The sequence below is a fragment of the Chanodichthys erythropterus genome, chromosome 19 (assembly GCF_024489055.1).
Source record: "Chanodichthys erythropterus isolate Z2021 chromosome 19, ASM2448905v1, whole genome shotgun sequence".
In the NCBI taxonomy this organism is placed as follows: domain Eukaryota; kingdom Metazoa; phylum Chordata; class Actinopteri; order Cypriniformes; family Xenocyprididae; genus Chanodichthys; species Chanodichthys erythropterus.
In genome coordinates, this window is record NC_090239.1 from 12,264,527 (window position 1) to 12,285,646 (window position 21,120).

General features: G+C 36.6%; 1 protein-coding gene across 1 annotated transcript; it reads right to left on the reverse strand.

Moving 5' to 3' along the window:
• Nucleotides 1–1,868: 1,868 nt before the first annotated feature.
• Nucleotides 1,869–20,897, reverse strand: nhlrc2 (NHL repeat containing 2). Its single transcript, XM_067369643.1, has 11 exons — nt 20,723–20,897; nt 20,112–20,264; nt 14,621–15,076; nt 13,796–13,917; nt 13,499–13,628; nt 9,753–9,837; nt 9,023–9,254; nt 7,499–7,621; nt 6,727–6,936; nt 6,412–6,640; nt 1,869–3,549 (listed from the first exon to the last, which is right to left on the reverse strand). Exons 1-11 carry the CDS (start codon nt 20,883–20,885, stop codon nt 3,293–3,295), a joined length of 2,160 nt encoding a protein of 719 aa, XP_067225744.1. The 5' UTR covers nt 20,886–20,897; the 3' UTR covers nt 1,869–3,292.
• Between the last annotated feature and the right edge of the window lie 223 nt (nt 20,898–21,120).

A 21,120-nucleotide genomic window follows, 5' to 3' on the forward strand; every position in this document is an offset into this window, starting at 1 on the left:
GTAAGGGGGGGTTTCTTTGCGAAGGGTCATTTGAACCACTAAAGAAAATCTGAAAGATTTTACATGAGCTAACCACATTTGGCATGTGCTTTCAACTGTAAAATGACAGAAGCAAGAGTCAAACAGGGTTAATAGCCCTGTCATGGAATCAAAACTGGACCTGAAAGACTAATATGGACGTTTTACAGACTGACGTTTCTATATCAACCAACACTCACAGTATCACTAGATCTAAACACTGAGGCCTTGAGTTCATGATGTTGCCTCTCTCAATCACCCATGGCATTCTACATATTATTTCAGTACTGTTGGCAAATGCTGGCAATAAGAATGCTGTTTTCCCCCTCTAAAAAACTTTAAGAATGTCTGATAAATTCATAAATTCTCACATTCCCCTGTGTGTAATCATCTGAAGAGTGCAAATGCTCTTTCACTGCTGCTGGGAGCTGTTGTGATGAAGGCAGATGTGTGTCAAAAAGCAGCTGTCTGATTGACTGCCTGTTAAAATCAAATGTTCTATTTCTTATTTACGCTTCTGTTAATCCTGCATATGGACTCGGGCTCTGATTCGTAATGTGCTTTCTAGTTAAATATTAGCATGTTGCATGGTAATGGGCACTGCAGCTTCACTAGGGGATTCTTGTGAGTAGAAATGAACATTTTGATAGGGTTCAGTGTTTGCTGAGAGATTATGAGGATCACATTCAACAGCACAAAGCATTTATTTTCACAGCTCAGCTTTATTTGGAATTGCTGAGAACATTAAGCCAGGGAAATGGAGCGTGGTGGCAATACTGGTTTCAGACAGCCAAACACTCTGGTGAATGCTGGAGCACATGGTTATCAGGTTTATGTGTGTGGACCATACTGAAATATTAACACTTTACATTAAAGTTCAATTTGCTAAAGTTTTTATTTCTGTCATTAATTACTAACCCTCATGTCATTCCAAACCTGTAAGACCTTCATTCATCTTCGGAACACAAATTAAGATATTTTTGATAAAATCCAATGGCTCAGTGAGGCCTGCATTGAAAGCAAGTTAATTTACACTTTCAAATGCCCAGAAAGGGGCATATTTTTGTTATATTTAAAACAGTTAATGTGACTACAGTGGTTCAACCTTAATGTTATGAAGCGACAAGAATATTTTTTGTGCGCCAAAATAACGACTTTATTCAACAATATGTAGTGATGGGCAATAGAGTGCCCCAGGGATGACGTGTTTTTGTAGGCAAAACCCGGAAGTTAGCGGCGCACGGGTTCCCTCGATCGAAAGCCAATGCATTTTTCCCATAGACTTTTGGAAAATCGAAATATTTGGAAAATATCAAATATTTGGAAAATATTTGACATATTTAAAAAAAAAAAAGAAAAAAAAAAAGTAACGCAATAGTTACTTTCCCTGGTAATTAGTTACTTTTATAATGATGCAATTCAGTTACTAGTTAAGTTACTATTTGTAAGAAGTAACTAGTAACTAGAACTAATTACTTTTTTAAAGTAATATGCCCAACACTGCTAACTAGTAATCTATTATTACACACTTTAGGTAATATAATATTTTTTAATAACTTTTAGATTACTTTTGACCTTTTTACTTTTAGCCTTATCTAGTATATTACATACATTTAAATAGGATATTGTATAAAAATACAGAGAACAATTGTTTTGAAAATTTGTCATCAACATGAATAGCATTGTATAGCATTTATTAATCCTTTTTTTTTACATTTACATTTTGAGTGCAAGTGTTATATGAATTATGTTAATTTATTATTAACAAACATGAATTAACAGTAGCATATTTATAAATTAACCTAAATAAAAAAAATATATTCTTGTTCATTGTAAAAAAAAAAAAAAAAAAAAAAAAAAAAAGACAAGAGAGGCACCCAATGCTTTATGTTAATAAATCAAAACTTATTTGAAAGTGTCACTGAAAAAAGTTGACCACTGCAGTCTTTCTAATCATGAAACATCTCTGGTCTGTTGTCATTTACAATGAATGCATTGGTCCTTGCATGTAGTGAAGAGGATATGAAAATGCTGAACACATAAATGCTGGGAAAATAAACTTTATTAGACCACTGCTTCCAATTAATCTGTTAAAGTGCAGAATTTGGAGGTTTTATAAAAGAGCTGCCCTCAGAAGGGAGAGAGATAAATTTGGTTTATATTAAATAGTTTATGGGCAGGAACTGCCACAGGAAAAGCAGGAGAAAAACAGAAACGGAACAATTTTAGTGGTCTTTTCTACACAGCGTAGAAGAATCACCTGGTCTGATTCACGCTCACACTCTCCAAGTGCGTGATCTGAAAGCACATGATCTATGATGTATCAGCCAGCTTTAGGAATACATTGCAGTTCCATTGTTAATGCTTAACAACACGCAGAGCCTATTATTTCAGAAAACATTAATATGTAGATGTAAATGGCTCATGATTCCATTTCACAAAAGACTGAACACAAAAATTAATGTCACCGCACATAATTCATTCACATAAAGTGTATTGCTCATTGAAAAGGCACTTATGCCTGGTAAACAATAATAAATAATGCCAATAAAAACAGCATTAAGTCTGACTGATCATTTACAAGATTGCCTTAAAATATCATATGGTTAAGGAAAAAAAAAACTGTGGGAAAAAAGGTAGTAATAATAATATCAGCCAAACCAACCATGAAGGGCTGTCGGAGCAGCTGACAGGCTACATTTTTACACTACACTGCATAATTTCAAATATTATTGTGTGATAGCATGTGAGTGAGTGAATGAAGATGGCTGATAATGATATCAGGCTGTTTAACAAAGGCATTACACAAGATTAATCATGTGAAACACCCCTAGCAGAACCACAAAATATATTGCTGATGAGAGCGAGGCACTTTGTTCAATATTTGTCAAGATTTAACAGTCAGATCCTGACTCTGCAATTAGTACTTGCGATCCTTCATTAGCATGACAAGCATGTGAAGTCTGATTACTACAGTATGTGATAGGATGTGATATATATATATTAATATGAGATATTCACCTAAAAACAATTTACTCACACTCATGTCATTATGTGGACTAAAACTCATGTTTTAGTCCACACAATGAAAGTCAATGGGGTCCAAAACAACCCTATTGGACCCTATTGACTTTCAACGTATGGACATAAAAAAACATTTTTCAAATAAAGTCATACAGGTTTGGAATGACATTAGGGTGAGTAAATTATTACATTTTCATTTTGGCTGAATTATCTCTTTAAATATGCTCAAAGAATCATGTGCACGTCTGTTTTAAAAGGCATGCTCGAGTGTCACAGCAACAGATCCTTCCTGGGATGTGGAACCAATCAGAAGAGGCTGTCTGAAGGACACTGCCTTCATCATACAAGCCCCGCCCTCAGAAAGGCAGCAGTAGACACAGGCATCGAGCCTCAGCGTTGGGTCTGGGGATGCAGGGGCCGCTGGGATGGATGAGACAATCGAGATGGGTTCAGAGAGATCACCGATGCTCCCCGTCACAGCTCGCCCTTCCAGTAACCACTCATTACCTGCCGAGGAAAACAACATGGCTTAGTGTGCGGTCGATTTCTGTACCGTTTGATATTTCTGGCTGATGTTTGTTTAAAAGGCTTTGGTTACTGAAGTACCATGTGTTTGGGTGTAAAACAACACATATACACCTGCCAACTCAATGAAATATTTCTCTGGCAACTGAAGGGGACTTTCAGTATGCATACAAACACAACTGCAGTAGGGAATCATGTACGTGGTCAAAGGAAACGCCTTTAGTTAATGGTTCTGCAATGCAGTGTGTACCAGGTGTGTGTCACTGGCCTTGAATCAAGGGCAGGCTACTAAGACAAGTGCCAGATAGAATTAGGACAGTGTCCAATCAAATGATCCCCAGAGAGAGCAAAAACAGGAAAGGACGTGAGCAAAGACCTACGGAACTGACCTGGGTATAACAAACACAGAGCACAAAACATAAACTGTCAGTTTATGCAATATCTGGCACCTGAAGTTGTTTTCAGGGGCATTTACGAAGGCATTATTTGTTTTACCATTTGAAAGAATTTGTTTTGTCAAGTGTTTTATTTAAAAAGTAGATATATAATAATGTATGTGATACTTATATATAAGTGTAGTGTGTGTGTGTGTGTGTATACATATATACACACACATACACACACTACACTTAAGTATCACATACATTATATATTTAAATTACATAAAAAAAAATTAATTTACATATATATATATAAATATGAAAAATATACACTACCATATTTGTTTGGGGACAGTAACATTGTTGGATGCTTTAAAAGAAGTCTCTTATGCTCACTAAGGCTGCAATTATTTGACCACTAATTCAGTAAAAAACATAATATTGTGAAATATTAAAATTTTGAAATAACATTTTAATATAATTTTAAAATGTAATTAATTTCTGTTATAGTAAAGCTCAATTTTTAACAATCGTTTCTTCAGTCTACAGAGTCACATGATCCTTCAGAAATCATTTTTAACATGCTGATTTGGTGTTCAAGAAAAAAATATTATTTTTATTATCAATGTTGTTAACAGTACTACTTAATATTTTTATGGAAGGACAGCATATATTTGAAATAGAATTTTTTTTGTATCATTATAAATGTCTTTACTGTCTCTTTTGATCAATTTAATCAGAAATTGAGGCATTTTTGTCACTCTTGATGGCGCTTTCCCCAGTCCCCATTAATTTCTGACCCTGCTGATATAACTAGTTACATAATGATAATATTTTTCCAGGGAGTCAAAAAACAAGAATTCAATCTCACACTTGTATTTACATATAACACACGAAAACAATTAACACTGCTAACTACTACACACACAAAGCCACCCACAAACAAGCACTCATGGTAATTTGGTGCATAATTACAGTCAATCAATCAAAGTCAGACAGAACTATTAGTTGCCGTTTCAGAGAATTTTACACCCACAGACAGTCAGGCTTTTTTTGGGTCCTAATGGGTATCTTTGTTCTAATTATGCAGAGTAGCCCCCGGGACTTTTTGTCACTTCAACTACGACCACTTTCGTAAACTAATTAGGTGCTTGTTTATTGGATGGTAAAATGTTCTGGTGCAGAGCATAGACAAACAACCAGTGTGATGAGCAGAAGTCGTCTCTGGTGACTGAGCTGATTATCAATCGTGGAAGATGTGCGTTCGGAAGGGATTGACGTTTTTGTGAAGAGGAACTGAGAGAAAAGACAACAGGAAAGACAAATGTTGCAGCAGACGGACTGAGGGTGAGGCAGAAATGATGATGCTAAAAAAAGAGAGGGAGAGAGAGAAAGAGATAGGAAGAGTGAGACAGAATGAAGGGTTGACTGTGTGTTGGGATGCATAGAGGAATTGTTTATTTATCCTTGGATCTTCTCCCAGTATGGCCAGCTGGTCCCTGAAGCCTGCTGAAAATGTGTGAACACAGCAATCCAGCAAACAGAACACTACACTTCACCCCATGGAGGTGCCCCAGAGGAATAATGTACAAGGTGCGAAAACCGCGTGTAAATAAATGCGTTCTACATAATATGCATGGCAAGTGATTGGAACCGATAGATATTAAAGCTCTTTTTGGATAAATTTGATTTTGTAATAGAGCTACACAATATATTGGGAAAAAAAAAAAAAAAGATATGGACTGCGATTTAAAAACAAGTAAATACACATGCTACCGGTTTCAAAGTGAAGCATGTTATTTACACATGTGTAGTTTATGATAAAGTCTTGGTCTCAGAACAGCTTGGTTCATTTAATGTGAATCAAGCTGTTCTGAGACACTGTGAGCTGCACACATGCAAATGAACATAGAGTGCTGTTACTCTGAGGGTAATTATTTATTTGCTGGCAGCCCGTCAAAATAAAAGCTTGATGGTATACCATTTGAAAATGAAGAAATTAAGATGTAGATATTAGCATTGCGATTTTAAAGTAAAATAAATGTTATTAATTTACAGTATATTTATTATTTTAATATATCTAATAATAGTCACAATATAATCATAATAAAAATGATTATTTTATAGTCACACTGAATTGGTAAAAAGCAGTGTGAATGTGGCCTATGAATTTTTTTAATGATTTTTTTATATTTACTTTATGACTTGAGCTAGTTCTCAAGTCATAAAGTTCTCAAGTCTTGAGCCAAGTATGAACACACAATTTTTTGTGTGTTATTCACAAATTGTTCAGCCCTTTGGGTTAGTTTTTGCACTTTGGTCAAACTTGGTCATCCCAATCATTCAAAAATGATTAATTCTGTCCAAAAAGAGCTATTCAGGTCATCTGGTGAAACTTCCTGTATTTTTTATAAAGCAGAAAAACAAAATATTTTTTGCAATATCATGCAGCCCTATTTTGTACCTTGTGCAGAAAGGCTCCAGAAACTAGGCGCTTCTTCAGTCAGCTTGGTCCCAGTCGGTAGCACCAATTTCAGCAAAAGAGTGACTGAATGCCCTGAAGAAACTGTGATTGATGGCATGGTAAGGACTGGGGCTGATTTGGGAAGCTTGGGAATCTTTTTGACCGCATGTGTGTTGCTGGTAGCAGTTGTGAGGTTAGCATCAACCTCTGATTTCCCTTCAATGGGAAACTAGTGCAAAATGAGAGAGAGAAACCAATGAGCCAATTATTAAGAATGACAACTGACAAATGACAACCCACATGTAGGGGACTCACCAAAGAGACCATTTTGGTCTCCAGGTCAAGGACTTTGATGTGATGGTTGTTGGTGTCTGCCACATAAAGCAGTTTTCCTCCCTCACCCACACATAGGCCTCCGGGTTCATTAAAACTGGACTCCAGAAAGCCTGGGCCAATCCCATTCCCAGCCTCCCCTGTGCCTGCCAGCACTCTGCACTGCTTAGTTTTCGGATCCACCACTTTGATCTGCAACAGAGAAGCTCTTTCACGCCCATGAATTCATTGACCGTCAGTAGTTAACAAGGTGCTTGCTTATTCAAAAAGTACACCATTTTATGACAATACTATGCTGCAAGTTGCGTAACTAACTTTTTTAAAGGGTGGCACGATTCCCAAATAAAAAGTGGAAGCAGAGAGAAAAATAAAACAGGAATGATGAACACACACACAAAAAAAAAAATCTCTTTTTTGTCAAATGTTTTGTTTAAAAAGTAAAATTTAAGCTGTCTTTCATTAAAACAAATGATATTTTATATAATCCAATGACGTTCATTTTTTTTTAAAAATGGTGCTTAAGTGCTGCTTAAATATATATTGGGTCCACTGCACTACAATTTAACTGATTTATGCAAAAAAATCAAGTCTTTTTATGCAACTATATAACTAGGCCTAGAATACTGTTAAATATAAATCACTTATATATATATATATATACACACACACACACACACACACACACACAATTTTAATTATATATACATATGAGGCTTGAGTACAATGTTTGTGTGTAAGATGCAGAGAGACTGACCTTGTGATTGTAAGAATCTGCGACATAGAGGAGGTTGCTGCTCTCATCCCAGGACACTCCTAATGGATGTTGCAGTTTTGCATCTATGCCCTTACCATCAACATCCCCAAACGCAAACAGGTTCTGCTCAACATAAAGAAAACATGGCCGATTTCTTGAATGCTTACCCATGAGAACAACGTTACGCTTTGGTGCAAAGTTGTGAGAATGTACAAACGATCCTTTTCTGTATATTTACTCAATCACAGCGCTGTGGTGGTCTAATGTACAAAATAAGTCACTGAAGATCACAAGGGAAGAAAAAAAAGCCCATTAATCCAGTGACCAAATATGGCGAAACCAAGCCAATCCATTCTCATTCTTTGCCAGACTCGAAGGAAATCTAGCAGATCTGAAAAATGTCTCGACTGATCCAAGGAATGGAGAAAAATAGTTTCTTGTTCAAATCGGCTAGGTTCATTAAGTGATACAAATTGCTTCACGACTTTATTTATTAAATGTCTCCTTGCATTACAGCAAGCATTGAGATCTTGTAGTGCCAAACAAACTTGTACAAAAAACTGCTTTACACAGCATGCAAATGTGACATGCAATCAACTGTGATAATTTATGACCCCATAAAAATTCAAATCTCTCCATGTGGTGTGATTTTCCTAAAATGAACTGGATAACGACACCCTCCTTCCCTTATAAAGTTGTGCAGGGAAGACAAAGTGCTCAGTAGGGAGAGAAATGATTTGATACTGATCAGAAGAAATAAGGTTTGCTTAACCACAGGACAGAGTCCTCCCAAAAAAAAAGAACCTTTAAACTTCTTTCTTTGTATCTGAGGCCCGGTTTAGAGTTGGTATTAAGATGCTTTTTGGTTGATCGGATCACAAGTAGCGAGGAAGACACATTTCCGTTTACACCTGGTATTTTAATCCATATCTTTTGTCCACTTTCAACCACTTCTGTCCTGATGTGTTCGAAGGGAGGGTCTATGGGCAGGTAAATGTATGGGCTTTTTCAGAACTTTCGATCTAATGGACAAAATACGCTCATGAAATTTACATATGAATGTGCCCGGAGACCACAAAAAAACAAACGGAGAGCAGCTGCTTTTGTTTCTGCTCTGTTAACTGAAAGACCACACCAAACACTTGTTAGAAATCAGGAATGTTGAGAGAACATTGTGCTTAGTATGTTTTTAGTCTTCAAACCCGACTTGGGTCTTCAGTCGGCAAAGTTTAAATCGTGTCTGTGAAGCGCACTTCCCATAATGTTTACGCATTAAGTCAGGAAGTGAAGAGTAGGTGGTCTCTTGTGGCTGTTCGAATGCATTTGACTACATGAGTGTCTATGCTACAAAGCAATCCAGTCGAATGCAATTTCGACTACCTCTGGAAGTGGCTGAAAGTGGACAAGCTTAAAATGTTTTAGACCTCATTTACACCTGTATTTAGTGTCGCCCACTTGTGATTGGATTGACCAAAACGAATCGTAATACCAGATTGACCTGGAAACATGGCTGGTAGGTCTTACCATAGGGTCTCTCTCTCCGCCCACCACATGTTTGACTGCTCCGTCCTTCAGCGAAAGGCTACGAATGGTGCTGCTCTCACTGTCGGCAATGAAGAGACACTCCCATGGCTCTGTTGGGGCAAGAGTCAGGCCAGACGGCTGGGCCAGTCCCGCTTTATGAGGGTACGCGTTATTTCTGTTCTCCTCATTCCCACTGCCCGCAAAGCGCACACATGTTCCTTTTTTGCTGTCGCTGGAAAATGCATTAGATAAAGATAGTTAAGTCTGATTAGACTGATTAAATGGAACAGTTACTTAGCTCTTAATTTGTCTGACTCTAAAACAAAAGCCGGAATTGTGATAAAACGGACAAAATATCCACAATTTGGATCTAAAAGCATGTAAGAGCAAAAACAAATCAATGGAAAATGGTGCCAATAAAGTATAAAACAAAATCATTATATTTAATAAAGTAGTTTTTCCCACCACATGTTCTTTATCTGAGATATTAAAGCTGTTATCAGTACTCATAAAGGCTCTAAAAACGTCAAGGGAAATGTTATATTAGCAAACAGCACACAAAGTTAAGAGTTCACTTTGTATCAGGACGATCAGAACGATTTCCGCCAACAGTGAACTGTGTGGCTGCCCAGAAAATGACATCACTTGGGCAGTCCCTTGGCCTCTTTACATGAACGTTGCTCTGTCTGTACAGCACTGACATGAGGAGTACACAGGGAGAAGATCTCACCTCCCTTTGGGAAGCTTCCCGTCCTCCAGGAAGAGAGCCCAGATCTGATGCGTTCCTGCCATGGCTATCCACAATACATCACCACCTGCATAAACACAAACACACAGAAGCAAATAGTAAACATCTTATATTTTTTACAACATACTGATGTTGATTATCTTGCTAAACATAACAGAGCAAATTCTTAGGCAAGTGTGCATGAAACAAGGGTAAACAAGATCTCAATCTGTAACACGCACAAACTTTGTATTCATAGCTTATCCTTTTGGGCTGCATGGTGATCATTTTATTAGATATTATCAATACATATGGTCATTCCGAATAGTAAATAAGTGCTTATATCTATATAAAGTAACATATGGTATCTGATGTAGGTGTCTGACTCGACCACCTGCCTCAGAAATGTGTTCTGTTACTCATTTTAAAGCAATAAAAAGGAAAAATCCATATTAGTGGCTATATAAAGAACTGTTAGCCCATGGAAAAAGCCAAAGTAAAACATTCATGTTGATTTATAATGTCAGTACAATATTTTATTTTAACTTAATAATTGTTAAAAGGATAGTCATGATTTATTCACCCTCAAGTTGTTCCAAACCTGTATGAATTTCTTTCTTCTGATGAACACAAAATATGATATTTTGAAGAATGTCTTTAACCAAATAGTTGCTGGGCCCCATTGTATTTTTTTTTCCATACTATTCAAGTCAATGGGATCCATCAAGTATTTGGTTACCCATTTTTTGGGTGAACTATCCCTTTAATAAAAGAGGCCTAAAGCGGATTACAGAACACAAAATTTAAAATAAAATATATTTATTTTATTATTATTTTTTTTATTATATTGTATTAGAAATAATACATAGTAAATATTTGTTTATTTTATTAAATTTTTATTTTGATATTATAAGTAAATAAATAAGCTATACAATTACCACTAATAAATTAATTATTAATAATTATAAACAATACGTAAATTATACAATTATACAAATTAAAAACACAAGGTGACATTTTTTCCAAGACTTGTCCTAAAATGCATTTGATAATTTAGTTTAGGTTTTCTCAAGGTTTAGTGCCTCCTTTTACTGACCCTTTGTGGAAAAAGAACAGAATGTGACCCTTTTTTTTATTATCCTATTTGTGAAAAAAAATGTGGCAACAGACAAAGTACCAAATTGATTTAGATCAGTGGAAACAGAAAAGCACAGAGTGACCTGAACCGATGGATTTACATTTGAAATCAGTTTAAGTACCGTGTGGAGGGGCACTAATACTTGAGAGCATTGCACTGCATTTTCTCTTTGAGGAATCAGGAATGAGGGGCTCTGTACTTGTGTCTAACAATAGACCTCTAATGGTACTGCGCTTATCAGAGACCATTTCTTTGCTGGGCTGGAGCCTAACTACACGCATTCATGAAAGAGCGAGACAGAGGGAAAGAAACAGTAAGGGAAAGAGAAAGGGAGAAGGACTGACATAGAGGAAGGGAGCAGAACTCTCCTCGCTCTGGATTTTCAAAGGGATCGGAAGTGGATGGAAAGAATGAGTGGATAAAATCTGATGAACGACAAAGACGTGCTGCAGAATTTTAACATTACTGGAAGAAATTGAGTAAAACAGGCAAATGCAAACCAGACTTATTTAGCTAGATGGTTAAGGAAACATTATGGAGGTGGCAAATACAAATATTACTGTAGGTATCGGTTTGTAATATACAGACAAATGTTTTAGATGACTCATTCTACTTGAGCTTCCAATAAAGGATTCCAATAATTTATTATTCCAATGAATAAATAAATGTATTTATGTATACATGTGTGGGAGTGTGTATAGAAATAAATATATTACTTAAAAATATTATAATGCCCATTATTATGCTCACCAAGGCTACATTTATTTGTGCAAAAATATAGTAAAAACTAAAAAAAATTGTGAAATATTATTACAATTTAAAATAACTGTTTTCAATTTGAATATATTTTTGAATATATGTGTGGGGGTGTGTAGAAATAAATATATTACTTAAAATATATTATAATGCCCATTATTATGCTCACCAAGGCTACATTTATTTGAGTAAAAGAAGTAAAAAATTGTTAACCGTTTCTATTTGAATATACTTTAAAATGTAATTTATTCCTGTGATGGCAAAGTTGAATTTTCAGCAGCATGATACTTTAGAAATGCTTTAGGATGCTTTTAATTCCCACAAATTTCTTAATATGGTATAAATATTTGTATGTAACAAAAAGATTCAACAAATTTCACAGACATTTGACGAAAAGAAATGGAATAATGAGTCTCTGAACAATGGGAGGGGGTCAATATCATGCTATTACCATGATGTTTGCCTACTCTTCCACCAAAACATTTGCAAGTTCTTGAACACATCTGACTTTATGTTACGGACATTGCAGGACTTTATTATAACTTTAAAATATAAAAAGTCAGCTACTTGTTTTTTTTTTTACACTTAGAGTGATATTATCTTGTTCTTATCGTTAGTTTTATGCCAGTAATATGATTAGTTACAGAGTAATATCATCTTCTGGTGTGTTTAGGAAAATGTTATATATCCTAAGCCTTTTCACTGGCAGTTTCTTAACATAGGCATCACTGATGTGTAAATGCGACCATATGTTAATTTATTGAACTTTCTGACATCAACGAATCCAAATGATCTGGAACGAGGAGCTCTTTCGGCTTAGTTATTAAATGGTCTTTTGGACTGGAGGAAGCTTTTATTCAACCACTTTAATTCAAACATTCGAAATGGTCGCTGCATTAAATTACATTAGAAAGAAAGAAAAAGAAAAGGAAGGGAAAAGGGAAAGAGCTGTCAGAGACATCAGCAAATGCACATAGGCACAGAATAAAGCAATATCTTGTTTGTTTGTTTTTTTAGTAGAAGAACATGCGAGAAAAGCAGCTGACTGTTCAGGGAACAAACCTAATGCACAGCGGGGACCATCAATGAATGTGCTCCAAACACACGCTGACTAAATCAGACACACCACACAGACCACTTTAAACATCTCTCGCTCAGCTAATGCGAGTCTCATCCATTTCTTCAGCTGTTTAATGGAACGATATGACTGAATAATGCAGAGTGATTTAATAATAGCTTCAAATATAAAGTAGGAATTTTAATTATGTTTTAGAAGCATGTAAAATTTAATTTTCTAGACCTGTGGGGCATTTTGTTCAGGGCTGCTCTGTATAAAGATATTACCAAAAAACAGTTTGTTAGAGGCACAATTTATTGAAACCACAGCCACATGAGTGCTTTCTGATCATATCAGTTTCTTTTTCTTTGGTGTTGTGGGTTTAATTCAGGCAACGCCACAACATTCAGCTCTGTGTCTCACTGACAGACCACACAATTTACTCCAGGGCCGCTTCCAAACAACAAGAGGCCATTTTAGCAGAACAAAGATCTTTTTGCACCCCTCACCAAACACACTTGTGAAAATCAAAGGCGAGTGTGGTATCTACAAAGCGAAGACTTCTGAGAACAACCTGATTAAAGATTCCAAGATGGACAAGACAGATAGAGAGAAGATGTGAAGAATATGTGAGAGGGAGAAAAAGGGACGTATAAAACGCTCCCAGCAGAATAATATAATGCAGATTCACAAGATATTAAATTTTATGAGCAAGGTAGGAAAAAAAGAAGACAGAGTGACCCTTATTCTAAAAGGAAGGAGCAGAGTATTCTGGGAGAGGATGACCAGTAAAAGTACCTGTGTTGCCAAGGGTAACATCCCAGGGAGAGCTAATTGGCTGTTGTGGTCCGAGTGCTCCGCCTTCTTTATCTGTGCCTTGCACGCCAGTGCCGGCTAAGGTTGAGACTTTCCCTTCTGAAAGGTTGATCTGGAGGAGAAGAAGAAGAAGAAGAAGAAGAAGAAGAAGAAGAAGAAGAAGAAGAAGAACAGACACAAGCGGTAGCATGACGACTTTTTTCCCAAGCACCAATCAGAGTGAATTTGGGTTAGAGATGCCAGCAGGAGAACTAGCTTGACCTGATTCTGCTGATTTACCTTTCTAACAAGGTGGTTCTCAGTATCAGCCACGTAGACCGTGTCTCCCTTTATGAACACCCCTTGTGGGGAGCTGAACTGTGCCTCAGACAAATTTCCATCTCGTCTCCCACTTGAGGGACCTAAAAAAGACAAAGATAAACCAGTCTAAAAGTAGACTAAAATAGCCTCAAAACATTCACCAAGGAGAAAATTAGCAGCCTTTCTATATTTAAAATTAGGGTTGCTAACTGCCCCATATATTATGGAACCATCCTACATTTCAGGAGATTGCGGTTCACATTAAATGCCCATTATTTTAGGGTCTGACACCCAAACAACTACAGAGAACATGCTTTTTCCAGAAAAGACATTCAGAATTTTGCTTTAATATGCATCATTAAAAAGATTATGCAAGGAATTTTGTTTATTAATTAAGAAATAAAATAACATAAAATGTAACCCTAATACTAATTACATTACTGCTACTAGATCATTACTATTTTTATTAATCAAAAGACACTGCAGATAAATGTATTTTAACATGCATATACATACATACATTATATATTATATTATATATATATATATATATACACACACACACGTATGTATGTATTCGGTGTCACATGATCCTTCAGAAATTCTTCTAATATGCTGATTTGGTGCTCAAGAAACATTTCTTATTGCCAATGTTGAAAACAGTTGTGCTGCATAATATTTTTGCGTAAACTTTTTCAGGGTTTTTGCAACAATGTAAAAGTCTTTACCATCACTTTTGGTCAATTTGAAACATTCTTGCTGAATTTGGTAACTGCTCAAAAAGTGTGTATTACCAAGTCTTACCCCCTACAGAATGCAGCACCTGCCCAGTATTGGAGACCACCAAAACCCTGTGGTGTCCGGTGTCGGCAATAGCCAAACGCTTGCTACTGGGGTCCATGGCTATTTTCCCAGGGAAAGAGAGGATGGAGGGGGGTAGGAAGTCTCTATACAGTTTGATTCCCACACCGTGGTCCTTGAGTAGCCCTTGTTCTCTGTAGTGCTTAAGGGCAGCAGCAGTGTAAAGGAAGAGCCGTTCTCGATGACCTTCACCCACCAGTGAGAAAAGCAGGTTTCCCCTGGGTCCCAGCAGCACCAGTGTGGGCCAGCAGGACACCTCCAGCTCCTGCCACAGACGAGCATCGCTGTCGTTCACTACGGGATGGGTGATGTCATATCTCAACACCGCACTGCGTATGTTCTGTAGGACTTTCTCATTGGGGAATTTAGCCGAGTGCACACCTACGACAACCAAACCGTCTGCAGAGATGGAGAAGAAGAGAAGAGAAATGCAAGATATATAGAGGGTTTGATATTGAGGAGGAGGTATGGGACAGGAAAACGACACAAACAGGGTCAAACTTGCATCCTAACATGTTTGTAGCACATGCACTACCAATGTGTCATGGCCAGGTTTGATGTTTTTAAAATAATCTTACCCTATTTAAGACTTTTAAAGCACCAGAAAGACCAATAGCAGCTCACACTATGAAATCAAAATGGACAATTCTCATTTTTTATGGAATATTGTATTGTTTATTATAAATGATTTATGCATCATCATCCTCCCAGGTGCATCGATAGCTCTTCTCTGTGATTATGTGTTTACTGACGTGAGGACGGGACAACCTGTCACTCACATGAGATCAGAGCAATAGCAAACCACAACCATCCACCAATCCAATCAATTCCCAATGGACAAAATTAAGTCCCTTCCTACATTTTTTCTTTTTCAAGAAGCTGTTTCACTTCACAATAGGGAAGAAAATCCTATTGCAACTTCTGTTTCATGCTGACTTTAAAATAATATAAATATTAAACAATAAAAATCTAGACTGCTTTATCAGATAGCACTTGATACTCTCTTTGAACACCACCTGTAATGGGGATGAAAAAGAAAACGTTTTTACATAGCAAAATCTGCTGGCCTTAGAAGAACTGTTATTAAAAGGCCCTCAGGTACATTAAGTTATTCTAAAAGGTCCTTTATAGAGAACGTTTATGAAATAATAAATGTTTAATCTGTTTAATCTATCAGAGTCTGGCCCTAAATCAAAAGGGAATGATAAAAGGAACGTGTCTTTAATTTAATTTAATTATTTAAATGTATTTTTTGCCTAATTAAGGTTTTTGTAGCCACTTTTTTTATCGTTCAATAAAAATCTATTCAGGGTACAAAAAGCTGTTCATTCTTATCTCCTCAAACAATGCGTGGAAGCATGTTGCGTTGGTGTACGCTTCTGACACGTTTTATCAGAGTCCTTGAATACTGAAAATCCCAAAGAACCATCTTTTGTCTGAGTGTCAGCGCTTGAATCTTTTCAACAGTACTAAAACTCACTCTTTGTGAGTCACAGTTCCTTCCTTTTATTTAAGAACAACAAAGTCTATCAGGAACAAAATTGTCTGTAAAGGGGACATGAAAAACAGTCTTTTCCTTCCCATAAAAGACCTCAATGTACTAGACATACTGTAAAACTCCCTCACATCCACGCACCCAATGAAAACTAAGCAGAAATCATTATATTAACAACATAATTTGGGAGGGGCCTTGTTACTCATTAGATAGACAAAGAGGTTAGCCAGCCATAACATAGGTCATTTACATATAGAAGCCTTAAAAGGTAAAGTAGCGAAAACTTATGGTTCAACATTGTTTCCTAATAGACAGAACAGGATATGTTCAAGTGACAAGTAATTTTTCATAACATACAGTTATGTAGAGTGTCTTTTTGGACCAATGGGATTCACAGTGGGCGTCGCTACCCAACACAATGCAACTGACATAATGTCCTGTCATTAATTGCTTATCAAGGTCACAGCTAAATGACAAAAATGGAAAAGCTTTGATTGCTTGACGCTTTATGCAGTGTCTGGTTATGACTATAAAGTTTAAATAATCATTCTAATGATTCTCTAGGAGAATAGGGAAGTCCACACCACAGCTATAATGTTAACGGCACAGAGAAACGATATTATTGCAATCACTTTCAGAATGATTTCTTTCAGCTGATGAACGATAAAAACATAGGCAGCCAATCAGAATCCACCAGACATTAAAGCGCTCAAGCATTTAAAATGACAAGATGACATAACTGAAGCACGCGCTTATGCGTTTTGGTGTGGATACAAATATAGTTATCGTTATAATTGTCTTAATAGTTATATTTCTTGGTGTGAATGGGCCTTTAAGGGATAGTTCACCCAAAAATGAAAATTCTGTCATTATTTACTCACCTAATATCATTCTAAACCCACAAGTCTTTGGTTGGAAGATCTAAATTAAATGCACAGTATGTTTTTGTTCGCCGCTAGGGGTCACTAAACTCTTCAAAACAATAACAAAGGCATAGATTGATGACGCAGTGAATGAGCGTGGACTCATGGAACGTGTAATCATTCTGATAGCTCTAATAATGTTTCTGGAGAAATAATGTATATATATACACACATGTCGCGATTGCTATTGAGAGACAGATATCAGAGTCCCAGGGGATAAAAAGGAATGAGGATATTTCATTCTACCGAACTACTCACAAAGCTGAAATACTACTAATACAGGTAAGTTTATTTGACAAATTAAAATTGTGAGCTAACACAGCACTTGGTATGCACTATCATACTAAAATGCATTTGAGTATGTTGAAAGTTGTAATGTTATTCTATGTATTAGTTTGTTGGCTGTGTGAGACTAACAGCGAGCTAGATCAACATTAGAATATCATATTGATGATATTCTAACATTTCATTGTGTTGAGCTATATAACATTGAATATTCTTATGCAGGATACATTTGCTTACCTTGTCTAATAACGTGCATGAGCACCGTCTCTGTCAAGTCAAAGTTGTCGCAAAGCTCTCACCATTTCGGAAACGCCACGCAGATATTGATCCTCGTTTTATTTATCCTTTTGTCACAAAGTTTGCTTGCCATGGTCCATATGTTTGAACGAAACAACAACACCATGCTGCTAGACATTACGCAGCTGTCTGTGTCTGTTGCCATGGTTACTATACAGTACAAGCGGAAACCAGGGATAACGCAGATATTACGTCATTGACAGGCGACAAGTGGCAAGGGAGGGACGGGCACTATATAAAATTGTGAATTTCCCTGAATTCACAAATTCTTGGAAACATTTAAGATAATGTAAGTACACAGCTGAACGAAATATATAACACTGTGCAAGTGGTTTTTGGATATTTTAATATAAAAATTCTTACATATTGTGCCTTTAAAGCTCTTCGTCATATAAATAGATCATAGCTCTTCACAAGACTTGGATTAAACCACTTGATTCATATGGATTCATTTTACATTGCTTTTGTAGGACATGAGGGTGAGTAAATGATGACAATTTTCTATTTTGGGTGAACTAAACCTTTAAAGGTCAAAACTTTTGGTGCAAGAAACCTTGACTAGGATTATAAGTAGACTTTAGAAAATTAAATGCTACAAAAAAGTGAAGAAAGTGTAGGCCTGTTTAAAGAAATGAGAGTATAAGAATCCCAGAGGTACACATCCTAACATGGACTACTGCATGCAGAATGTCAAAACCAATCAAGGAAAACACGGGGGTCTTGATTGAGAGCTCATGCAGCCCCCAGGCATCCTATTATAACCAATGCGCTCTGTTTCTCTGTTTTTTTTCCAGTCGCCTGCACAGCGCTATAGTCTGCGATCACTCCGCTTGACTTTGTCTAATTTAACAAAAATGTCAGCGGAACTTCTCCGCCTTGTCACTGGAAGTGACATTCCTCTATTCTGTGTCCCTGGGGTAAGAAACGCCGCCATTGAAGATTGAAGCAGACGGACGGTGGTTTTTAAATTTCGGTTTCAGCCGTCCATCAGAAGATTAAAATTCATAGGCTCAGCATCGGAGAAAGGAAGCACACGCACGAGGGACCAGTGTCCCATTTCAGTATGCTTTTAGCCTTCTTCCCCTCTGCCTATAAATGCATTTGAAATATACCTGGCGTAGTCAAAATGTGATCAATGTTTTTCTGTAGCTTTCTTCATGTCTCCTCAGCAGATGTCCCCTCAGGGAAGTAAATGCATGGTATAACCAGCACTTCTACTTATGAGGAGAAGTATGAGAGTGAGATATGAGTGTAAACTATGGAAAATATGCAGGTCTCAACAATGAGGATTGCTTGGTTTCAGTGGGAGTGAGTTCAGTTCCGACTGTCGTTTGCCCCAGTGCTGTGTTGGCATTATGACTTACAGTTGTTGATAATGTACATGTATTTTTAGGACTTGAAAACATATTAGAAGAAGGGTAAAAATAAATAAATAAATGATATATATATAAACATTATATATTATATACACACACATACATAGTTCTTTTTTTGTAAATGAAATGTTAAATGAAAAATTTAAATATATTCTCCTAAAGCATATAAAATATGTTGTTGAAAATAAAATGCTTGTTGTTGTGGGGCCAATAAAAATACTGACAGGGCGAGAACAAATTTGAAGTGATTTATTGATAACCTATGATAACCTCCCAGAACCAACTGTAGAGCATGTTATTTGAATGGCAGGAGTAAAAACAAAGTCTCTGCGTAATAATAAAAGGCCACTGTTATGTGATATAATCAACAATAAACCCTAATAATTAATGAGACTCTGGGAAGAGGGGAGGGGATGCATGTTCGGCTTCTGTAACAGTACAGCAGTAACAGAATGTACCAAAAGAAGTGCCAAGATGAGGTATGTGTGAGATATGCCAGCGAGTGGGCTGACGGCTGCCTGGCCAGTTGCCCCGGATGATCCCACAGAAGTGGCTACTGACGGGCTACTGACAGCTGGAGCTGATAGCACTGGACGCAGAGCTGCTATAATAAGCCACAGTCCAGTATAATCGTGTATCTATGTGAAACTCCCTGCCCTCGACCTGGTCACTGGATATTTAAAGTCTCATATCCGATATAGTTAAGAGATAATGGGAATTTGTTGCTAGACCAGAACAAAAAAGGTTATCAAAAGGCTCTCACTTTTTTCCCCATTTAACCCTGGGCACGATCTACTATGGGATATTTGTAAGGTTCAAACTAAAACAGATAAGAAACATTTATCTAGATTGGCTATTGACCATGGCTTCATATTGTAAGATGTTTTTTTGTTTACCTAATGATGTTATATACAGCATAATGACCATTAGAGTCAGGATGGATGGATTTTACATTCTCTTTGTCATTCATTGGTCAACAAACAGTCCATATCACTCGCATACTTTTTTACATTCACATCAAAATTAACCCTATATGCCTAAGGGCTCAGTGCATATACCTTCAATGGAGTAACTCTGCTCCAAATGGTGTAGATCAGGAAGTAGGTGCATGCAGTTTATGCAGCAGTAGGTGAAGAAGTCAAGCACCACCACTTTGCCTGACAGTTCCTTCCTGAGTGACAGTGGTCTATCTGTGTTCAACCATTCCAGTCCTGTAGAATAACAATGGAATGGTTAGAAATAAAAAAAATGTGATTTTTAGATGAGTCGTCCTAATTATATTATAAACAGAATAGTAATGTCAATAGAAGTACATTAATTACAACAACTTTTAATAATAGTTATATTCATAAAAAATAATAACTAATCTTTGATCACTAATCTTTGATCACTAATATATATTAACTTTACCGGATATGCATTACATCACTTGCTAAAGCTTTACCACTTACTGCTGATTCAATACAATTTTACACAACAGTAAACAGGCAACAGCAAAGACAGCAGACAACAGCAATTTGTAATTGGCTTGTTATGTTCTATTTTGTCAGTCATTTATCTAACACCACAAATCGATATATGACTTAGCTGAGGTTTCCAAGCCACTCCTATGAAATACAAATACTGTATAGGCTACACTTATCACCACTGAGTTCATTTACACTCTTACCATCTTCAAAATCCGGTATAATTAAATCTTCCTTCTCGTCTATGTTGTGCAAATACTGATGTACGAGATTTTCCTTCTCTTCTTGAGTTGTCGAGTCCTCTAAAGCAATATCTAGCTGGCTCTGAATGAGGAAAATATCTGTCAGCTTACTGTAGGACGCCATGACTCCCACAACAACCACCAGATTTTACGCCCGGCACTTTCGACAAACATATCGCAACCACATTCATGAGAAACTTGTTTTGCGAGTAATTAATATATTCGTCAAACTACAAAAATAAATAAATAATGTGTTTATTAAATGTTCAAATAAAGGTCCAGAACGCCTTATGGAGTTACTCGATATGTTATGCAATATGGAAAATGCGAACATGAATGTGAAAATAAACGATTTCAGC

Excerpts from the sequence above, each read along its gene's own strand:
- nhlrc2 (XM_067369643.1), bottom strand. The coding sequence starts at position 20,885 with ATGGCGTCCTACAGTAAGCTGACAGATATTTTCCTCATTCAGAGCCAG. Across the intron at positions 13,918-14,620 it reads GGTGCTGCATTCTGTAGGGG|GTCCCTCAAGTGGGAGACGA; the intron begins GTAAGACTTGGT and ends TGTCTTTTTTAG. Across the intron at positions 13,629-13,795 it reads AGAACCACCTTGTTAGAAAG|ATCAACCTTTCAGAAGGGAA; the intron begins GTAAATCAGCAG and ends CTTCTCCTCCAG.